This window comes from Siphateles boraxobius, unplaced genomic scaffold (genome assembly GCF_051911475.1).
Source record: "Siphateles boraxobius isolate OS27281-9 unplaced genomic scaffold, OSU_SipBor_1 6, whole genome shotgun sequence".
NCBI lineage: Eukaryota > Metazoa > Chordata > Actinopteri > Cypriniformes > Leuciscidae > Siphateles > Siphateles boraxobius.
This window is the reverse complement of record NW_027509186.1, coordinates 32,907,537-32,923,786: the sequence shown is the minus strand read 5'-3', so window position 1 is coordinate 32,923,786 and position 16,250 is coordinate 32,907,537. Positions and strand designations below refer to the sequence as shown.

The 16,250-nt window shown below is 37.1% G+C and overlaps 1 protein-coding gene across 1 annotated transcript in view; it reads left to right on the top strand.

The window, feature by feature from the left end:
- gbe1b (glucan (1,4-alpha-), branching enzyme 1b) overlaps nt 1-15,999 on the top strand; it is a 160,812-nt gene extending 144,813 nt beyond the window's left edge. The window contains exons 15-16 of the mRNA XM_077207020.1: nt 1,570-1,687; nt 14,542-15,999. Coding sequence (XP_077063135.1) covers nt 1,570-1,687; nt 14,542-14,601 — 178 coding nt within the window. The 3' untranslated portion in view covers nt 14,602-15,999. The remainder of the gene's footprint in view (nt 1-1,569; nt 1,688-14,541) is intronic.
- Nucleotides 16,000-16,250: the final 251 nt, after the last annotated feature.

The following is a 16,250-nucleotide window of genomic DNA, read 5'->3' as shown; positions in this document are numbered from 1 at the left end:
GTGAGAGGATTCAATGCAAATAGGAGTATGGGGGAGGAGGGTCGGAGGGGGGCATCTGTCGTCATCCTCAGCAGGAACAATACTCCAAGCAACACTTCTTTTTAATCATCACTATCAAAGCTGGCAGTAAAAGCCAAGTGTGCTCCAGCTCCAGGGCAGAGTAAGAGAGCGTTTGAGGATAACATGAAGACCCACCGCTAGCCCATGGGGTTAGGAGGTGATTATTCAAGCAGCCAATTAGACGCCTGTCTGCATGTTTGTTACATCTCACAACTGTTTAAACCCCAGAGAGAGAGAGAGAGAGAGAGAGAGAGAGAGAGAGAGAGAGAGAGAGAGAGAGAGAGAGAGAGAGAGAGAGAGAGAGAGAGAGAGAGAGAGAGAGAGAGAGAGAGAGAGAGAGAGAGAGAGAGAGAGAGAGAGAGAGAGAGAGAGAGAGAGAGAGAGAGAGAGACTGGGGACTCCAGCTTCTCCGTCTATTTCCTTCCTTGTGCCACAGGAATACAGTTGTTTACTTACACGTTAAGGTGAAACTGTATATTTACATGGGAAAATGATCTAGGGTTTTTTTGCTTACCACATGCCTAAGAGGCATGCAAAGAGGTTTTTGAAATCTTTTTTCAAAATGCAATAACTTTCTCTGACTTTTTTTGTGTTCTTTTGTACTCATTGGCTAGGCAAAGATATCTTAACCATTTTTTAACCGTAGCCTACATTTATTTTTCCCTTGATTATTGTTTCACTTAGAAACTATTTTTCTTGCTTCATGTTGTCTTAAAAAAAAATGTTCAATACAAGTTTAGCTCTATCAACAACATCTGTGGCATGCTGTCAATTAGCACAGGTAATCATTTCAACATTAATGCACTTAATGTCTAATGTCTATGGTGCAATCCAGATGTTCAGCCAGTTTTAGCACCTGCACTTGCTTAAATTTTTAAAATGTATGTCTGCTTTTTAGGGATGCATCACTCAAAACTTAAAACACAAAAGCATGAAATAGATTTCCAGTTTTCCTCAAAATGTGTCTTCATTATTCTTTTATGCTCTCTGTCAAAGATATTTCTTATTCCGGTCATGAGTCTAGGCAATTACTTTTTTTAATATTTAATTTAGTCAGTGTAGCACAGAGTGAAATTGTGTGTGTGTGCACGATTGGTGTTGTTTGAAACGTTTTTTTGATGGAATACATTATTAATATTTTGAAATGGATAAATAATTCTGCCTGGAATTGTTGATGTGGAGGCTCATCGGTTTTATATGGGACAAATGTGTGTCATTGTCTCGGAGGAGCTCAAAGCAATCAGTGTTGTTGACTTGCAGTGCTGCTCTGCATTCTGACTAGAAGAAAGTGGACAACCCGTTCACATCCAGAACACTTCAGAGTGGACACCATGCAGATGGTGGCTTGCTTTGAGTAATGATAAAAGAAAGTTAATTTGTCCCTGTTCAGGTGTAAGCATTTTGATAACGTGTGCACATTTTACTGTAATGTAACTGATTTATCTTCTCCTTCTCATGAGTTCTGTCTCCAGTATCTCCTCTTTGGTTCCTTAACACGCTCTGCTCCAGATACAAAATCAAACTGGACTCGGATGAAATCAAGTATGGAGGCCATGGCAGACTGGATCACAACACCGATTTCTTCACCGAGCCATTGGGATTCAACGATCGGCCCAACTCTATGATGGTATGCACACAGTACTATTTGTTAGCATAAACTATACACCATTCCTAGCCCATTCAGAATCTGTTTTTCTTTGCTGATTGTGGAGAAAATGTGTGTAATGTGCGTATCCTCAATACCACAGAAGAAAAATTCAAAATAAATATGAACAAATCAAATTAAAACAATTGTAGCCTTTAAGCATATCTCATTAAGGAAACATGGCCCAAGTAATTAAACACAAGTAAACAAATTCCCATTTGATTACCCGAGTAAACGTTCAGTAATCAAATAAAGATTAAATCAACACATTACAAACACAAGATCAAATTAAAAGCTTCAAATGAAGCAAACAGCAGTGTTCATGTATCTAACAGCAGTACATTGTCAGGGATTCAAGCAAAGATTCCGAAATTAAATGTAAATCAACCCTACTTAAATAATTTGCATGGTCTTCAATACATGATTATTAGATATAATGAATACTGATCCGATGCTGTTGGAGTTTGACTGAGAAGCAGGTCTATAATTAAAAATTAGCCGTGCGGTTTACTTTTTTCTTCTTAATACTGTTGTTTGAATCAAATGAATGACACAGTGGACATTTTACACCAGTGATTCTCAACCAGGGGGCCTCACAAACAGTCTAAAGGGCCTCAAAATGACTTAAAATTATTTAAAATAAGCCAAAGCAATTATAAAGCAGAATGTTTGTTATCTCTGATTCTCTGAACTTGCAACAAATGTCTTGGAAAAACCTGGATATATGAGATTTTAGAAGTATGATTTCTAGACCTGGAACGGTTATGTAAATGAAAAAAAATCTGAGCAATTTAATAATGAAGAATCTTTTTTTTTGTTTTACTTATGCAAGCTCTAAAGTACTTTATGGGGTAGAAATTGTGGGTACATTCTTTTTCATATTTATTGAGTAAATCCTGAGCAACTGAAAAATTCATGGGGCCTTTGAATCTTTGGAATCAAAAAGGATATATCACAATGTCAAATGCACAGGACCAATATTTTTCCCAAATTATCCAAGAAAGACAAGCATTTTCACAAATTGCATTTGACCGTTTACACTAGTAACCGTACTGACATGTGGTAAGACACACATGGGACATCCACAAAAAAAAATGACATCCTTTTTCCATATATCATGGCTTTGAGAATTTTTCTGGTTTTATTTTCCTACATTAGCATGCAAAAAAAGTGTTTGAAGACTGAAAGAGCATTCATTGAAGCTCAAGACAAGAGTTTGTGATTGAACTAGGGCAATGCACAACATTTTCAACCATGCATTACTAGAGTAATGTATGTACTACATATCTTAAACCATGCAGTCGCTATGTAATCTTCCTTTTATTGAAGCTCCTTGTATGTATTAGGCTCTTTATCTGAGCAGTAATAAATGGGATTCAAGTGCAACACTATCTGTAGTAGTCATAGTTAGAAGATCTAGCGAGTCACGTGTCTCCATCAGATAAGTTCTTCTATCTCTTGGGTTCCAGCAGTCATATTGTGAATTCTCTTTCCAGAGGCCTTATTGAAATTAAATGCATGGCGTGAAATTTAAAACCCGTTTCAGGCTGTAGCTCGTGATGCAAGTCTTCTTTCCTCCCTCGCTTCTCCTCTTTTCTTTGTCACCTCCCTCACCTACGGGCCTGCTGACGATTTAATAAGATCCATAAAAATTCAAAAGCAAACTTTCCGTTTTGCTGACTTGTCCTATTGTCAACATATTTTGTAATTGTTAAGCAGAGCGTGTGGAACAATCTTGAGCTTGTAAGTAAAAAGTGTCAAATTAAAGATGTACATAACTGATGTTTGTTTTCTTAGTTGTGTAACAGCTTGGGACTACATTAATGGACTGATTTCATTAATCTGATATATTCACCCTCATCTCGTTGACTTGTATTCCTCCTTGGAGAACAAAAGGTGATATTTTTAAGAATATTCACGCTGCTTTTTCCCTGCAATGAATAGAAAGATTACTAAAGAAAGTGTAATCTATATGTTGAAATTGTATAGGTGCATAAACCCAATTTTGAATAATTTCAGTGACTCATTCAGTGACTATTCACTGATTCATTCAGTAGCTACGTTTACATGGACACCTTTTGGTTCAATCGGAAGGAAATCAATCCGATTGATGAATCCAATCATGGTGTTTACATAAACGATAAATAAAGTAATCGGGTTGATGTGTGCGTTTATGTGTTCAAAGCTTAAAATCGTAAATGATTTTTTGACATGCACACACTGCACGAATATACTGCCGCTGTTCGCGCATAACTATTCTCCTCTATTGGTTCTTTATTTGTTTTAAACAGCAGACTTAATATTTAACGTCTCTGGTCATGATTTGGAGACAATGAGCATATGAACCGTTTTGCCGTGCTGCTTATATTATCACGCAGTAAAACCCTGCGCCCAAACAAGTTGTCTGTTGATGAGAGTCTGAAACAAGGACTGGTGGAACGTTGTCCTGCTCCACTTCACAGACACTGAGTGAAATGAGAATTTTAGAATAACTGGACATTGATTTAGATGAGACTTTATTCAACAGGAAGAACAGCTTGTTCCGTGCGTCATACGTCATGGGCTACATACATAATGTAAGTTTTTGAACCGCATTTACTTGCAGGTGTGAGTCTCGAAAATTGTTCACACAACAACTAAATTGATTCATTGCAAGTTCATCTATCAAATCATCATTAACCGTCAGCAGTTTTTATATCTGTGAGGAGAGTGGAGCACAAGTTGTCCCACTTGGTCAGAATATAAACACTTATTATAAGGATATAATATATAATATCTCAATGATACTAAAATAACAATATTTATGAATGAGTCACTGAATCATCTACTCAACTATTTAATTAACTTAGTCAACCCAATCAAGTCTCATTATGATTTGCCTTTTATATCCATTTAAAAGAAATGTATAATCACCATACATGTTTACAAATGAGATGTTTTGTTCAGTGTCGCTCTAATTTGGTTTCAAACCACTGACTCATTCAGTGAAAGGGTGTGTTCGTTCAGTGGGTCCAGCCAGTTAAATGCTCCTGAACAAAGCCGTGTGAGTATCAAATTACTCATGCTAGCAGTCGTCATGTGCTATCTGATATAGTGGAAAGTGATTCGATACTCTAATAGGCATTTATTAAATCTGCATTATTTATCAACTGTATTATTTTCATACTAGTAAATGCTGAATCTACTTTGTAAAACCTCGGGGGTTGAAGAGAGCTCAAGGCCTTTGACAGAAAATAGCAGCTAAACTCTAAGCTAAATACATGATTGAAAAAAAATGACTTGGTGATGATTGAATCATTTCTTTGCACTGATATTCAGTGTCAATGATCGGTGCTGGATATTTATTTATTAGTGCTGCTTACTTTTTTTTAGTGTTTAACTATTGTTTTGAGATGTACTATACCCTCCTCATTGGAATGAATGAATGCAATTGAATAGATATGACTTGAACCCTGTGAAATTGATAGTGATGCATTAGTCTGAATATATATTGATCCATTTAATGCACACCCAGAAGAATCAGCAGTTTATGGTCCCATTTGATCTGTAGCGGCCATGGATACAGCAAGAATAGCCTCATTTTATGATATAAAGAATTTATATTGAGAGTTAAAGAGTTTTTATGTTTAGACCCCTTCCAAGTAGTTTCTTTACATTCATCCTCTGTACAAACACCACTGCTACAGCTATCCAAGCAGAGTTTGTGACAAATTCCCAATCATATTTTTAAAAAAGCATTCAGTTCCATTCGGTTGCATGACATAGCTATTTGTGAACACAACACGCTTAGTCCACATTCACACAGCAACAGAATACGGTTGTCAGTCCTGTATTTACACTCAGACACGTGTTACAGGTTTTCGTGTGTGGTTACGGTTACTTAAAGCGACGGAGATTTGAGCCGTGTGTGGGTTTTTGATCCAGTCACTGTTCTCCAGCAGAGCTGCTCCTGTCAGTTTTGTGTTCTCCGCACGACTCGAATGCTCCACTCTCCATCCAGATATAAACGCTTCTGTTGTCATGACTCGTCATGTCAAAAGTGATAAGACTTTTAAGTTGTATGGACGTCGCCATCTTTGATAGTCATTGTGGGTAAGAGAATAAGGGCTTGACTCCCGTTGCACGTTCATACAGACAGTATTCGAAACGCTGCTGTAATTTGCTGTGTGAACAGGACCTTTTGAGACTCACACCTATAAGTAAATGCCATCGTCAATCTCAAACGCTGACATTGTGAACGTCGTACACTCTTAAAAATAAAGGTTTCACATTTTTGGCTCCCCAAAGAATCTCTCAGTGAACAGTTCCTAATAGAACCTTTTTTCTTAGTGGGAAGAACATTTTAAAAATCTAATGATCCGATTTTCACTTTTAAAGAACCTTTTTTTGAAATGGGTGTTACAGGTTCTTCGTGGAACCATAGGTGCCAATGAAGAACCTTTATTTTTAAGAGTGAAGCCTTATGCGCACGACCGTTGTCCAAATTTTATAGTGCATAGTTTGCTTATTTTTTTGAATGTACTTTAACCCTCCTGTAAAGTACATTGAGTTCTGCCCAAGACGTTCTGCTCCCTGTGCAAAACCTCCTCTTTTATCTCCTCTGGAAGCCCCAGCTGCATTAAGACAGCCTTCATCAATTAAACCCCTAAAATTACACATTCTCTTTTTTCCTTCTTCACAGCACTTTATTAATTCAGAAACCCCTATATCGCTTCCCACCCACCTTCTGCCAAGCGCAAAGTTTATTTTAACAAGTGTGTGACCAGTAGCATTCCCAGCAGGGAATAAAGCGAGACACAGACAGACAACAGAGTGGTTTTCGTCGGAGATTTCACTCTGATATTTGTCTTTTCCACAGCTCGGAGCTGACACACCTGCATAAGATAGAAATTAATCATTGTGATTGTTGGCAGGTGCCACAGTACAGTCCCTTTCTGCTCAATTTTTCTCCATGATTTATTTAGCGGCCACAACTTCAAAGTCGATGCCAGTGTGCGTAAACTTTGCCTCCCTCTTTGCCGTTTCTTCCCTTTAATGGGTCCATCAGCTTACAACCTCCGTTTCCATGAGTGACAATAAACTCCTTTGCTGTCTGAAGGCGTTGCAAAGGCTGACACGTCGCGCTCTTAAAGCGACGCATTCGGCAGAATCAGGTATGCGGCAGGCTGACTGCGCGCGGAGGCGCCGAGCACCAAATGAGTGGAAAATTCTACCCTTTCACTTTGCAATGATGAACAAATATGAATTCCTTGCCCCAGGCGTCCATTTGGTGCGAGCGTCGTCTGCACTTTTACGTCTGTTTCCTAAAGTTTTGCATATGAAATGGATTGTTTGAATTCCAATGATATTCATGAGACACTAATTATGAAATACTTGTGAATCACCCCTTTTGAGGTTTCCAGAGCTAACAAGACTGTTTAGCTCGGTCCTCCATCAGAAACATGAAATTCACTAAATTAGTATATGAATAATATCCGGCAGAGAACTTTCTAGTTGTTCAATACATCTCTGTGCATGTGATAGATCGTATAATTTGCAGTTTTGTATTATTTATCATCATTAAAATAAACCATAAAAAGTTTTCAGCTCTTAAGAGTTTTTCTTGGAAGAAAACTCCCACGATCTCCTCGAGTTTTTAGTGTTCATAAAAATAATTTTAAAATGCTATTTAATTAGTGAACTACATTGTTCTTAAAGGGATAGTTCACCTAAACAATGAAAATTCTCATTTATTTACCCTCATGCCATCCCGGATGTACGGTAGATAACTTTCTTCAGATAAACACAATTGAAAAGTTTTAGGAAAATAATCAATCTCTGAGTCCATAAAATGAAAATGAATGGCTGCCGCTCGGTTGACGCTTAAAAAAACCACACACATCGATCGTGACTGCAGTCCATACGACCCCAGTGTCTTCTGAAGTGAAACGATAGTTGTTTGTAACTTTTTTAACTATAAATCATCGCTTCCGGTCTTCTGTCTTGCGAGCAGTGCTGGGTTGATAACTTACAAATTATAGGCACGCCTCAAAGCCGTGCTTCTTTGGAAGCAGAGCCAAACACCATGTGAAATGGGGGCTGTGTCCGAAAACTGAAAAATGCTGCCTTCGGAGATTGGATTCCAAGGTAGAATGGCATCAAGGCACGTCCAAATCTAATGTTAGCTTCACTTCCTGTCTCCTGAGATTCCTTCACCTAATCGATTTTTAAAGGTAGCATAGACGCATCCTTCACTGCCTTTGATATCCCACAATACTGTGCGTTCCATTCTGTGACAGTTGAGCTAGAAATAAAGATGGCGTCTGAAAGTTGCGATTGGTGGTCAGTTTGTTTATAAATGTATGTTTTTAACCAACATTTAACACTTTTGATGTAATTTATAGCAATAATTAAATATTCGCTTAGTTATCACCAAAGTTCTCTCTATTTGGTTGTAGATAATTAAAACGTTATGATGCCTCAGAAGTCTCTCCGAATTCAGTTTCGTGAGTTGCCTTTGTGTGCAATGCTGCCTGCAAAGTCATTGCCTGATAAGAAAGTGAGGTAACAAGTCAGCTGCCTAAGTTTTGGGACACAGCCGGGGTCTCGCGCACTCTACTTGCACGACCACACACAGCGCGATGACATCATTTTTGATGCACACGTTCGCACTCGTGTAGACGTGGACTACCACTCCTCACATGATCTTCACAATGCACTTATGTTCACGCTATGTCTTCATTACCATAACTATTCTCAACTGTAAAAAGCCTTCACATGCTTGTAGAACTTGTAATTACAACATGTAAACTTGTCATTTTCTGAGAGCTACGGCCTTGTAACAGGTGTACCACCTGACCACAGCAGATTTTTGGTGTGTTCGATTTAAAGAGGCGCTGTGCAGACTGATCGGTGTATGACGACAAAGTACAGCGGGAGCGATTCGAAAGCGTCACAACGTCCCCTTCATGATCGATCAAATGACGGTAGACTGGAAGCAATGATTTATAGTTAAAGAAGTTTAAAATAATAGTATTTCTCTAACACACACCTATCGTTTCACTTCAGAAAACATAGAATAATTCATCCACTGGGGTTGTACGGATCACCTTCACAATCGCTATGTGGCTTTTCAAGCGTCAACCAAGCGGCAGCCATTCAATGGAATTATATGGACTCACAGAGATGGATTATTTTCTCAAAAATCTTTGTGTTTATCTGAAGAAAGAAAGTCATATTCATAGGGGATGGCATGAGGTTGAGTAAATTATGTGAGAATTTTCAAATATTTAGTACAGCAGTTATTGATTTCTCTTATATTCGGTATTTTCCACTATTCATGCTTTGCTGAACAATAATTAGGAGTTCAGCATTACTGGCATGTCAATCATTCACAAGCTTCTCATACTAAAATCCTTTCACTGTTGATTTAAAAAATACACTGTTCACTACCATCCAAACATTCATTTTATTTGTTGTCTTTTGATGGATAATTGCTACTGGATGTGTGGTGTATGTAAGCATTTTTATTTGTTGCCCTCATTCTCAGTGTCCACGCACCACAACTCCGTATCCAGCCAAAGCTTCTTGCTCTGCTTCAGTCAAGAAGCACTTGAAAAGGCTGAGATAAGAGACAGGTGTGTGAGGGTTTAGTCGGTTAGTGTGTTCTCCAGAGACTCGCAGAACATGGGTTTGAGGGGGAGAAAGAGGCAGCGGATTGTTTTGGAGTGCTCTTGTTTTAAGGTTACACAATGTGCCCATTTCAGAAGGTCATCATAAGACTCCGACATCTCCCCGAGGCACGTGAACCAGGCTTGTTTTGCGCATGATGTGCACTGATCCGGCTCGCCTGAACATCAACCCGCTGAAGCCGTGTTCTCAAAGACTCGTCTGATTTCTCCTTGAAACTCTGGACCTCACAACCCAGCTCCGGGGAAGCAGTCGAAGTTCACGATTCGAGATGCTGTACAAGGCAAAATACCTATTTTAGTCTATTTCTCGTACATCTGCAATTTGTTTATGCATAAAACAGCGGCCCTGTACCTAACGTTTTACTTTTCAAATGCTCTTTCATGCTGATCAGACAGAGAAGTTCTAATGATTTACTGTCCTTGAAGCAGAAAGCGCCATTGAATATTTACATAAGCACAGTAAACCACATGTGCCATCAAGGCCCTCAGACACCTGCTATTTGGCTCCTGCCAGCCTCTCTACAGTTCTTATAACAAGCATTGAAATGTTTGGTTTGGAATAAAGTGGACCTAAAAAGCATTATGACACTTTAATGTCACAGTAATATACAGTATAAGAAAATATCAAATTAAGTGGCACTAGTGTTTATTATCATTGAGAGACTATTATAGTTTTTATTAATCTCTCTAAATTATTTTTATATTTTATGTTTTCATTTGAATTTTAGTTTAAGATGTAATTCTGTTGTATTTTTGTCATGTATATATCTAAATGTATATATTTTTATATAAATGTTTATTTTAATTATTTTAGTACATCAAGTTAAACCAAATGAAAAATGTTACTTTGGTAGCTGAAATACATTGAAATATGGGTAAAAGTTTTACAATAATGGCCTGTACACACCAAGGACGATACTGTAACGATAACGATAAAGATATATTTCTAAAAATCTTTCTAAATTTAAAAGAACAGCAGTTCACACCACAAATAACGGCATAGTGAGACAATATAGTAGTTGGAATCACTTTCAGAATTATTTTTTCATTGACAGCCAATCAGAATCCACCAGACATTGAAGAGCTTGATAGTTGATATTGTGGCTTTATATATGGTCAGACACTTGCATGTGCCATTATATTATTAACATTTGACCAAATTCAAGCTCAAATGGAGTTACAAGGTTTTTGACCTGCAAATACGTGTTTTTGTCCGTCATTAGAGCGGTCACATCTGAGGCAGTAAGTGCATCGCATGTTTTCATTAACTTACAGGTTATAAAGTTCACTAAAGTTCTGGCGAGACTTTTAACCAACTGCCCTGAAGCTGAAGGACGCCACAGGTGTCCTAGCAGAGTTCATCACATTACCTATGAACACGATCCAACGTTTGACGACCACAAAATGTCCCAATACTAAAGAAATGATGCAAGATAACATCTACAGTTTGCACAGAATTTCCCATCTAAATTCCATTTTCTATTCCATTTGCTGTTCATAGGTGGCAATTGCACAATGTTAATTGCGCCAGGCAAATAGTCTGACTTTCACGAATAAAGCACACTTATAATGAGCCTTATTTGCATAGAAAGGAGGCACTTTAGTGATGAAAATCTCACAAAATGACTTTATTTAAATATAGTGCAAGTGCTGTTTTAGCACTTTTTGCGTCTAGATAAACTAGCTTGATGGCAATTAAAAAAATTATTGCATGAAAATATGTGAACTACCTATTCAACTGTCAACTATTGCAGTACAATTTAAAACCTAACCAATTTATTTTGGTGAACTGTTATGCTTAATAGGTTTTATTTTTTATATATTGTTTAAAAAATGATAATTTGTGGAGTCTTTTGTGGAGATTTTTTGTATTATTTATATACTATTACAGTATTTATTGATATTTTGAATTGGCTTTTATTCTTAGAGTTTATATTTGTTTTTTTTTCTTTGTCATTTCTATATAGCTTCAAATTATTTTTATTTCAGTTGTAGTTTTATATTTATAAGTGAAAACTAATAGTTTTTAGTTGCGCGATCTCTATAATGTTTTATTTTTGGGGGGGGGGGGGGGTGGTATGTGTGTTGGTTGATTTGGCAGTCAAAAGTTGGTTGAATACTGTTACTTTGACAAAACTTAGTTTCCTTCTTTTAATGAGGGGTTTTCTCTTCATTATAATATCAGGACAACTGCATCCCCCTGACATTTGAATCTTTATGCCTTCAAAAAAAATCAAAATGAATTTTAATTAAGAAATTATCATAAAATACTGTTGAATTTTCAAATGATTGTATGTATGAATTGCATTTGAATGAATTTTTGAATAAATGAACAGATGAGCATCATGTCATTGACCCAGCTATGCACGCGTCCTAGTTTTAAACTGAGTGCAATTAATACCAATTGTATCTCAATTAAGTTTGAGTCCAAACCTTTTATCCCCATTGCATATTCTCGACTGCCCGTTTAATCAGACACATCTATATTCTAAAGCCAGAATCTAATTTGAAGGGATCACATTCTATTAACGAGGTTCATATTGCATTGGTTGCAATGATCAGCATGTGTGTGGTGTGCTGTAATAATGACATTAGAGACCTCTGCTGTTCTTTGTTAGCTGATTAATCCGCCATTTGTCACCATTGTTGTACGCAGCTCTGGAAAGTAAATGTTGTTGACACACGGCGGCTGTGGCGCGGTGGTAGTTTTTGTCTAGACAGGTGCTGTGATTCACTCTCTCAGTCATCTGGCTCTCTCTCCACAGCAGTTCCGACTCTGTTTAATTAGTCACCGTTGTCGGTTGCGGGTGTTTTCGGCATCCCGTGGCTCTGTGGAGGAATTGGCAGCGAGCAAACATGTTCTGAGGTGTTCCCGTTGGGCGAGGGAGGAGATACTGAAATATAAGTCCTGAGGGAAGCTTCCTTACAGAGGAACGGGGCTCGATGGGTCAGGGATGCACGCTGAAGTCTAGATTGCAGTGTGAACATACATTTCCCTGATTCCTGTAGAGGATTGTGCAGGAATAGCAGAATGGTTCACGTGGCGGGCCCACCTACAAGGAAAAAGCTTAATGTGAATTTAAATGATGGTCTTTGTTGTGAGTGGTAACAGGTCAATTTAACTAATTCAGATCACTATAATTAAAGTGCAACTTAGATGATTTTCAACCTGCTTTGTAGTTTTACAATGTCGGTAGTATATGTAAATGAACAATGTTTTCTCGTTCTCTGTGTTACCTAAACCGACAAATTCACGTTTATTGTCAGCAAAAGTCCGTCGGATGACACGAAACACACCGTCCAGTGAATTTTGACTGCTCCAGGGCTTTCATGAAAACTATAGATTATACTTCCGTATTTTTGTATCCCTGCCCACGGACTGTCGGATTGACAGAGGGTTATTAACAGAACACTTATTGTTATCACTAAAAATAGTATCATATGTTGTCTACTCTTTAAACAGAATTATGGTCAAAATACTATGGCAACATCTTTCTTACCGGCAAGCTACAATGTTTTGCTTCGGGATGTTTTGCTATGTTCCCAATTAACTGACAGATTGACCGTTTCTTTCAGTGTTTCCCTTCCGTTTGGTCTAAAACACTGTGTTCGTGGTCATCCAGTTTGAAATGTCGACTACAAACACAGAGGTTTTTTTTCAGATTTTCTGTTGCACCGTTCTCTCCGTATTTACAATTCTTTGCAGCCTTTAGTTTCCGCCTACAACACACTGAATCTTTCACTGGAAACCGAAAGTAACTCACTCCCGATTAGCTTTTACTCTTTGAATTCCTGCACCTGGGAACAATACAAGTCGACACCATTATGACTAAAAGTTTGCTAAAAATTATTTCCTACTAAAGCAAGTTGGTATTTTACTCTGGTCAAGCGTATCAATAGCAGACTGGCCTTGATCAGCAACATGCCCAGTGCATTATGGGTGTTGAATGTTTCCTTTCTCTAGTCAAATAGCACTGATTTCAATTATTTTCTTCCGTGTATTCAGCCAAATTTATTAAAAGGCCGTTTTCTTTTTCGTTCTTTTCTTATACTGCTTAACGAACGCCCCGATGCGGTCCACGCTGCTGAGAGTGCCGTTTAGATGAATTTGTAAATATGTGCTGCGCGCTTTCCTCTCAATAGCAAAATAAACACACAACACAAATGACAGCGGTGAGGAAGCAGCAGCTAAGAAATAAATTGATCATAGGGATAGCTCTGCGATTCACCGGCATCATGTCGACAGATGAGGACATTTAATTACAGGATAGATCTGGCTATGTGAGACTATAGTTTGAATCAATCCCTTTTCTTCGCATGACACATTGACATCACAGTACAGAATAGCCCTTTTTGGCATTATCCTGAACATTGCATAAGCATTCTCTGATTCTCTGGAGCATGCGTAAATGTCACATGCTTCGGATTTCCCCGGCAAAAACATCCCAAGTCCTTCACATAAAAATCAGTCAACAGGATTTCATAGACAACCTGTCGGTGAAATCATCAATACATAAAAAAAAATATTACATATAGCCACTTTAAGTCATTAAATCGATTAAATTTCTTTTTTTAACAACCATATGAAACCAACATGAATACAAAGATTACATTTCTAAAACTTTACACTGTAACTATAGGTTTTTGAAGGATTTCTTTGTCTTGGACCCTTTATCATTGCCCCATTTAGTGCATTTTAGTTTTCACAAAAATGTTGTGTGCTTAAATGCAAAAATTCTAATTGCAAATTTTTTTATTTTTTTTTTCATTTTTGATGTACAGATGAATTGTAGTGAAGAAAAAGCTTTGTCCTTCCTGCTATTCGAGTCAACAACTCTTTCCATAGTGAAATGAGAATATTGAATGAATTAGCTTAATGCTGATAATGAATTCAAACACACAGATTCCTGCACATCCCTGTCACGTACATTTATTAAACACTTATGCATATTTTCGCCTCATGAATGTGAAAAACACATGCAGATTCCACTCGGGCCTAGTCATAGCTGTGGTCTAACTTTCGCTTGAAACTTTTTCACATTCCACAGTGCTTTAGACATTGACACTTTTTTATGTTACGCATTGTTTCAAAATGTGCTACACTGCCTCAAACAAATGCTGAGTCCCTTTGATCTCTTTCTGTCTTTGGCTCTTCCACTCTCTCAGGTTTACATTCCCTGCAGAACCGCTATTGTTCTGGCCAACGAGGAAATCGATTACTGCTAGTGAAACACAATCAGCGATTCACCGCGAGATGGAAAGCCAGCGCGCTTCAACCTACCTCCATTCACAGCGTGTTTGCCATCTTCCTTTAGAAACCACACATTTTCCCTGTGAACTTCCACCAAACTCAATTGAGTACAAGATGTTGTGAATACCTTCTAGGCCATTTCATCTCGGGTAACTTTTCCTGTCATTGTTCACACATTAATAATGAAGAATATCGCACTGCTCTGACTTAGATAAAGTTTAATCAAAATCAATATAACCCCAATATTTCTGTTTTTCAAATTATTTGTTTCATAAAGATGCATCTTGCTGTGCTTAGTTGTGGTTATGCGTGAAATTACTAAATTACTAATCACTAAATGATCATTTGACTGTGGCCAGTATTATAAGCAATATTTGTCAGCTCTGTATTTGTAATACCGTAAATAATTTTGAAAAGTAAATATACTTAATTGAAAATTAGTGTGATCTGTCTGCTATTTAATTTGAATATGACTCGAGCACTTTTTGACATTCTATGTCAGTGATGGGAACTGTTCTGTAAAAATATGAATGTGAACCATGTATTAATTCATCCGAGTTAAAAAAAAATCATTCAAGAAAGATGTATCAACATGTCAGTTTTTATAATGAGCTCAGTTGAATTATATATTTTTAATACATAAACTCTGTGTAAAGTCATGAAAATCTAAGTTATAAGTTCTGACAGGCTGTTTTTTCAGTGACTTCAAAATGTTTGCAATCATAACCAGGATTTGATCATATTAATTTCACTTACTAAATTATTCTTTTTTTGTTACTAATTTAAAACAAAAGCTGTATTAATACAGAGTTAATATAGCTTGTGCTTATAATAATGAATTCATTTTCAGTTAGAAGACAGTTGTGCAAATTCACTTTCCGAAATTCACGTTTTATAATATATTTTTTTTCTCTGCACTGACCAGAGATTTTGTAGCACTGATAGAGATCCAAAAATAAGTCTGTGTGCAGAAATACATGCATTATTATCCTGAAACTTCTCTCATCAAAGCATCATAGGAGACACTTGTTGCTCATTTTGCTGTCTTGTTGTTTCGTGGTTCAAAGAATCTAAAATTGCCCTTAATGAATTTGATGCTTGTAGATGTGAAGTAATTGAACCTGTTATACTGAGAAATGGCTTTCCAGACAGCGTCTTGAATAAAGGTTTACGCTTATTCTACATGATTTTTGTTATTTCGAAAATACAGCAGTTATTGTCAAATGGTTTTATTTATGAAAATTTAAACAAAAGCAGTCAAATTCAATAGTTATCCTTGTGATGGTCAACATTTGTTTGTGTGCAATGTTTAACACTGGGCTATTTGTGTGTGAAAGCCATATTAACTGAAATAAAGCACTTCTAGAAAGAAAGGAGGACTTCTGGTTTCTTGCTCTTATAGAACTCAGAGTTTCGGAAGTAAAATCATTTTCAATTCTCAATTTGTAGCATTTAAATTAGCATTTTAGTTTGCTGCTACCACAAAAATATTTAATAATGACAGTCTCAATCTTCTTTTACGATTAATTGAATCAACATTAACTATACTTGACTTTTCAGTATGTAATGTGCAATTCTTCATGGGATGAGTGGATCATTCCCTCATTAAAAGAAGTACAAGATA